At 37.8% G+C, this 7,853-nt stretch overlaps 1 protein-coding gene across 1 annotated transcript in view; it reads left to right on the plus strand.

The window, feature by feature from the left end:
• Positions 1–7,089, plus strand: part of LOC309550701 (NACHT, LRR and PYD domains-containing protein 3-like) — a 138,229-nt gene extending 131,140 nt beyond the window's left edge. Inside the window, exons 6-7 of the mRNA XM_082251035.1 lie at positions 6,077–6,253; positions 6,863–7,089. Coding sequence (XP_082107161.1) covers positions 6,077–6,253; positions 6,863–6,965 — 280 coding nt within the window. The 3' untranslated portion in view covers positions 6,966–7,089. The remainder of the gene's footprint in view (positions 1–6,076; positions 6,254–6,862) is intronic.
• The last annotated feature ends 764 nt before the right edge of the window (positions 7,090–7,853 follow it).

Raw genomic sequence — 7,853 nt, forward strand, 5'->3', positions numbered from 1 at the left:
CAAAATTTCCCATCTCACTTACCAGCCAGCCTGCAACAAACCTAATTGTCCTGTCTAACAGTTCACCTTAAAAACAAGGGTTTAGTTTGCACACATTTGTAAATATATGCGTAATCTGCAGAGGCCACATCATGGCACCCTAGCGTACTGCAGTCCTAACTCTATAATTTTTAGAGTATCCCAAGTTGGAGCACATACAATATATAATAATAAATAGATTTAGGGCAGGTATGGGTGGAGGGAGCCCATCCACCTTTAAAGGTAAAGGGATGCACTGGACACCCAGCAATAGCACAATGGCAGTGAAAGTATCCAGTGCATCTCCTCACCAATGGTTGAGGGGAAAGTTGTGAAATTAAAGTTTTAATAAGCCATTTGGATAAACATTAGGGTAAAAACTGTCATTTGGTTCTATATGTGAAATATAACCATGTTTTTTTACTGTTGAATTAAAGTAGAACTATAGGCAAAACATTTTTCTTAATTTTGGATAGAGCAAGAGAGGGTTATAACCCCTGTCAGAATTTTTTTTTCACTTTCTGTGTCCCATTGTGGATATTTCCCTTCACTTCCTGTCCCATAGCCAAACAGGAAGTGAGAGGAAAACCCTGCAAATTAAGGGAATCCCTTGTGGACCCCCAGGTCATCAGTGTCCCCATTGGAAGGTTCCCCGTCTATTGCTTTTCTGGGGACAGCCCAAAATTTGGGATTTTCTTTTACTTTCACTTTCAATGATAATGGTAAACAGGACAAATAGAGAGATGAATCGCCCTAATGGGGGCACAGACAGCAATAAAAACTGATGGGTGTTCTAATCCCTCTCCACTCCACCCAAAACTAAAACAAATGTTTTGTCTTTAGTTATACCTCTAGATATTTCTGCATTTGGTCCCTAAGGAAACAGCAGTCTAAGTTGTGAAATGCGTCACATTTGGAACATAAGAAATGCGCAGAAAAATCATTACACTGACTATATATAAGTCTTTTAAGCACAGAATGTTGCACCATTTTTTATGGGAAATTGCGGAAGCATACCAATACAACTGATTTTGATCAGTTGTATTTTGATTTTGATTTTATTAAAAGATTGTGATCAAGAAGATTTGTACTTTTATTGTGCTATTCTTGCCTCTGGTATGGAAGCTTTAAAGTCCCTTATAGGTGGAATTGGTTGGTTCCTTATTGTGTTTTGGATAGTTGATTTGGGATGTGGCACTATACGATTTTCCCTAAGATTTGGTTGGCTATTTTTTTTTTCTTTGGTAGTTTGAGTTAATTTGAGGTTGAATAGTAATAATTTATAAATAATAAATAAATATAAATAATTAAATGGTGTCCTGATGCTGTCATTTTCTGGCCAATGTAAAATTGTCCAATCGCTGCACAGGTTCTATCAAATGCTCAATGAGATTTAGGAAACTGCAAATTTTAGATAAGTAGAAAAAATGGCCAGCACCAGGACATTTTTAGTAAGCAAGACAAGGTTGAAATGTAGTAGACACACAGGACATAGGCAGATGTATACCTGAAGGAATTAGGAGACTACAGATGATAGAGCTCTGTAAACTGGCCAGTGACAGGACAGGTTTAATCATGGAGAATAGGACTAACTGGTATATGCCTTACTTTTATCTTACTCTGGTGAAGGTAAGTCATATTATTCCTTACGAATTGTATGATTTTTTTTTTTTTCTCTTTTATTGGTTGAACTGGATGGACTTGTGTCTTTTTTCAACCTGACTAACTATGTAACTATGCAAATGTTTTAGGTGCATCCATTTTGTGTGCTTAGTTTTGTTTTTGTTTTTTTGCGTTTTGTTTCACGTAATGCAGTGGTGTTCTGCAAACAATAGACAACTCCAAGAAAAGATGATTAGCAACAAGTGAATGCTGTGCTTTAAACAACCCAAACCAAAGAGAAATGAAAGCCTTAAAATATCACCCAAAGCAAAAACCAGCAGCAAAAGAAGTAAATCAACCAGAAATTAGATTCAAGAAAAGGGGCTGAAATGGATTTTAATACCCAAAGAGGTTGCAATCAGAAGTGCAGTTTCCTAGATGACCCTAATCTCTTTCTGTGAAGTTTCTCAGCTTTCCCTATCTTCTCCTACAGCAGCTTTCAATACACTGACACTATAGGCTGCTTTGTGCTTCCTTTTATAAACAAGGGACCGTTTTTTCCTAAAGCCCCATTATTGGCCATTCTAAGCTTGAAGGCCATAATTCAAATGTCATGCAGGCAATATGGTTCGAAAAAATTTTTAGAGAATTTTCATGAAAAGTTTATAACTACCTACAAGAACAGACAACCCCCTCTAATATTATTAAAGGGGAGCTAAACCCACCGATTAAAAGTCTCCAAAATCAGATTGATTCAAGGCATGTCTCTGGTGATAACTGTCACACTTGTCCATTGTGGTTATATCAGATCTAAACCAAACTTGCAATCCCTCATATGTCTGCTGTCATAGATGATCATAGATGACAAAATATATCGCACTGGCAGATCCAGAAAGAAGAGGCTGGTAAAAAAAGCAATCAGAATAGATTGTAAACCAATAAATACACAAATCTTTGCCACACTAAACCAATGATACAATATATCATTGTGGAAGTAATAACAAAATTAACCTAAATTAATTCATGTGATAAGTCCCAAAATAATTCCAACATGGTTAAAAGAAAATCTGACATATCGAAATCAAATGAAAAAAAAAATGTCCCGATTTTATTCAGGATGGTGAAAAGTTTAGGTGTATAGTGAAAATTCCAATCTAGATTGTGTACTAACGTCATAAGACAAAGTGGACCAGAAAAAGTGGACCCTTTAGTTACAAAGAGTCAAATAGGCTGTATCAACTAATGTGTCATCTGTGACGGGAACCTTTCTCATCTTCTCATTATCAGAGGTCACTGCAGTCTCCCAAGCAACCACATAGGGTACTCCAGCATAGAAAAGAACAAATGGGGGGGGGACCTGCATAGTGTAAAACTGTATTAACTGTATACAAATGTACAGTATTAAATGAAAAGAAGCTAGCCACTCACAAGATAAATAAAAAAATATAATCAGAGCAACACTAAAAATTCCCCAGAAGATATTAATCTAGTTATATACGCCACAATTCCAACTGCCCATATATCTTCAAAGCAAAAATATAAAAGTTCAAATTTTATAAGAAACAAAAAACTTGTAAAAACTCCAACTCTATGAAGAAAGGCTATAAAGCAATGTTAACCATTCCTGTATAAATAAGGAAAAAAGATGACCAGCCTCTTGGGAATAAAAAAGTGTCTGCCAGACACTAGGATGCTGTACAAACAGATAAAACACTGCTCCGGTTGTAAGGATAGAAACCGTCAGCATGTGTGTGGTATTGCGGTGTATTCCTTTGGCGTCTTAGGCCCCGCCCTACTAGTTTCGTCACTCAACGTCTTCTCGGAGCAGCAGGAAGCCGAAGGACACCGCATCACTTAGATAGAGGAGAGCCACTGTTCTCCTCCTTAAAATCTGCATACATAAATATTCTGATTTAACATATAAACCTTTCAAGATAACACTTATGACCAAGATATAATTAACATATAAATCTTTCAAGATAACAATTATACATATTGTGACCAAGATTTAGTGTATCAGTATAAGAGAAACATTGTATCCATATAATAAGACTGTTGCTTATCTAAACATATCCGACAATAGAGACACGCCGTGTATTGGACCAAATATAAATCTAAATGTACAAATAAAAGAGATCAGTGTGTTATTGCGGAGACACTCTGTAAAATATCTAGTTTTTGGGCCTCTAAACCGGGTTGACCCGCTAATACCAACACACCGTGATCTAAAACATCAATTTAAAAACACAATTTTTAAAATTTCAAAACACAGTGTCCTGGTTCAGGCATACATGGTGATGTCACGAGCGTAAGCTCAGCCCTATGTGTTTCATCACAATTGACGTCATCTAGGACATGGATGTCATGCTCATCACCACACTCTAATAAAAATCCACACAGGAGGGGAAAACACTGATGCCAATTCAGGCCTTAACTAAGCCTCAATATAGTTTACAAAATGGCCCTGAAGCATACGAAATGAATAGCCAAACCTCCTTTTGATTTTCAAAAATGGCCAAGAAATATCCAAGGCAGCCAACCAGGTCCCACTTTGATTTAAATGGAATGGTCATAAATATATAGCAAAAATAGACCCAGAAAAAAGACCTAATTTAAGGGAAGTATATCCGCTCACGTCAGCGTTCCTCAATAAATTAATTCTGTATTTAAAAATAAAAATAATAATGTCCCCTCTTGAGTGGAATTTTAACATTGTCATCTTTTGAGTGGAATTTTAACATAACATTGGCATAGAGACAAAGAGGAGAAAGAATATAAAAACAAAAGCTTAAAATGCAACAAAAGCTTAAAACGCATGAATATAAAAACAAAAGCTTAAAAAGCATAAATAAAAACAATGAGTAAAAAACATCTCCAGATTCAACAGAAGTATCAAATATAAACAATACATTGGCAAAATAAATCTATTTACAATAATGCAAAAAAAAATATATAAATAAAAATCCTAAAAACAAATCCAATGTGTAACTGGGTGATGGTAAAAATCTGTCACCCATAACCTGTTATCTGTACGCTATAGATGATTATATGAGAAATTACACTTTTTTCCATTTGATTTCCACATATCAGATTTTGTTTTCACCATATTGGACTTATTTTGGGACTTATCACATAAGTTAATTTTGGTTAATTTTTTTATTATTTTCACGAAGATACAGTATATGGTATAATTCTTTAGGGCGGCAAAAATTTGTGTCATAGATGATCACATGTGCAGCACCATGATAAATGGAGATCCAAATGCAGATTAAGATGGCACCTTCCTTGGATGTAAAGGACAGGAGGGCTTAATTCCATTTTAGAAGAACAGTAAAGGTAGGTTTACCCAATCAGTGTTTAGGATAAGGAGTTCAGTATTGGTGAGATGAGTCTCCTTTATACATTTGATCAGCCTTAAGGTCCTATTCATACGTGTCTATTTTCATGCAGCAATATGCATGGATGTTGCTGCATGGGGACCCATGTCAATTTGAAATCTTATTATTTCCTATGTGGCTGGTTCCCATCTATCATGTACCTGGCAAAGACTGGAATGTTGTAAAAACCTTTTTTGCACCTCCTGCCCAACATTCCTGAAGGGGGAGACGGAGAATGTGAGGACAGGGAGTGGCACAAGTGCCAGAGTAGCTGGCAAGTGATGTCCACACTTTAAGTGGATAGAGCTAAAAGTTGCAATCCTCAGGACAGGAAGCTGAAGCAGCTTGGTACCAGAGCAGTAGATGGAAGCCAGGCCGGAAAGCAGGTGGCAGTAAGCAACAGCCGGGGAACAAGGGACCGAATCGACAGGCAGAGACAAGTCCAGTATACAGGCCAAGGTCAGAGAAACATTAAGAGCAAGGTTGAGGCAAGGAGCAGAGGCGAAGTCCAGGGAGTATCCGGTTCATACACAGCTAGTCAAATACAATGTCTCAGGGCATACAGAATAAGCTGGAGACCCCTTAAAAACTTTTCCCAGTGATTTAAAAATTCTGCTGGGCAACAAGTGTGCATGCCAAATGGTATGTTGTACACATGGGAAGCCAACACAGTACATCTGGTATTGCTCTTTCACCAAGACCTATGAGCAGAAGTGCAATGAGCACAAGCATAATAAGAATAAAAGAATAAGTCAGCGCTGGTGTCCTGAGAATTTGGTTTACTATACAACATTTATGTGTGAAAGGGAATCTATATGAAGCCATTCACACCTCCTATGTGTGCATTACCACGTACCCTGCAATGTACCCGCAACAGTGTAACTGTGGACTAAGACTTTTCAGATGAGTGACAACTTACCTCCATTTCACTGGGTAGGGCCAACCGTTATTCCATGAAATTATCCAACCAAATGCCCCAACAATTCATCTTCTAAGACCCCGCCCACTGATTATTCATTGGAATGTGTCTACATTTGCCTATCACTGGAAGAATATTTAATCTCTCTTTCTCTCACCAGTGTACAATACTGTAAAGGGACATTATCGTGCTGTGATGATCTTTGCTCCGCTATCACCACAAACCAAACCCTGACCGATCTAGATATAATATTGGATGGTGTTGAGAAGATGTCAGACTCAGAGAAGAAACGTTCCTGTGATGTCCTCCAACATGCGGGTTTCGCTGTGTATATAATGTAAGAACTATTATATTGGAGGTAACACGCATACTAGGTCTTAGACTGTGAATAGTAAAATGGAGACAACATTGGATGGTGATGAGATGATGGAAGTGGAATGTTGTTGGGAGGTCTTCTGACACCTGGGCTGCACTGTAATGAAAATGGAAGGATGGGGTGACAAACATTCTGCACAATTTCTGTAGGACTCATGGGGAAAATCAAATCCTACACTATTTACATCTTATTTAGGTCCTACAATCTTCACAAGGTTTTATCTTTAGAGTAAAGTAAAAAAAAAATCTCCCCTATTTCCCCCTATCTATCCAATGTGTCAGTATAACTCAGCCAATCAGATGCGTGTTCTTAGCCTGTACACATTACAGCCCAGCACACCAGGCATACAGTCTGCTATTCCAATGGTTGGATGGAGCATAGGAGACTGACGTACATTGCATGGCTGCAGATTTGTTCATTACACATTGCACACATTTCCAGGAAGACATAAATGTATAAAAGTTTTCCACATTTCTTACAGAGCATGGTATGAGAGCCCCCCCCCCCTTTTTTTCTATCATCTCAGTGACATTTCCTCATCTAACACTCTCATTTTATTCTTCTGTGAAGGGATAGATTCTGGTATTCTATTATATACGAAAGAAGATTAAAAAATGGTCTGTGGGAACTTGTCTCCTCCTCCTCTGAAGGTAAAACACTGATCCTGATATGAAGAGAATGTCCAGAATGGAATTATATCAGATTAACCTATTCATGACATGGATTATTCATCATTTTCCTTTTCTTCACTTTCAGGTGATGAGTTTTTGTTCTTACGGATGGGTTTGTTACGTTATTCTGGAATGGTCTGTTGGTGAACATTGATCTGTTCCTCCTCTGATTCCTCCATTTTATATTGTATTGTTAATCCTTAATGTATTCATTACTACAAAATAAAAATGGGATTTTTGGATCTTCACACCAAAACTGACACTACTGATAAGACCAGCACACTGGGAAATTCCTGTTCATGACATGAAGATTCCTCCTACACAAGTATAAGCCACTAAACACATAGGGCCAAATTCATTGTACCTCCAATGCTGATTTTGTTCTATTTTACCTCCATTTTGACTATTTTTAGGTGCAAATGCAATTCACTATAACACCATCAGAAACGTTATGAGCAGTGTCAAATTCATTAAGATCAACTAATGTCAGGACTGGACTTAAAAACAGTCCAGCTAAAAGGTGGACTAATTTTTTCAAAATCACAAAATATGGCAGGAAAAAAATAAAAAATGTGTGGGAAAGATGTGTTATATGATTTTGAGCTAAACTGCTTTTAAACTACCGTATTTATTGGCGTATAACACGCACTTTTTCCTCCTAAAAATGGAGGAAAAAGCAGCAGTGCGTGTTATACGCCGATATAAAAAAAAAAATGTCCAGGAAGCATTTCTGAGAGCAGAAGGGGCGGGCCAGGCCGAGGAGAAGGAAGGACGAACTGTCATAAGAGCAGAAGGGGGCGGGCTGGGCCGAGGAGAAGGGAGAACGAGCGAGCGCAGTCATCGGAAGTCCTGCCTATGACAGACGTCACACATCTCGGCAGAGGAGGCGG

The sequence above is a fragment of the Pelophylax lessonae genome (genome assembly GCF_965119305.1).
Source record: "Pelophylax lessonae genome assembly, chromosome: 3".
Classification (NCBI taxonomy): Eukaryota; Metazoa; Chordata; class Amphibia; order Anura; family Ranidae; genus Pelophylax; species Pelophylax lessonae.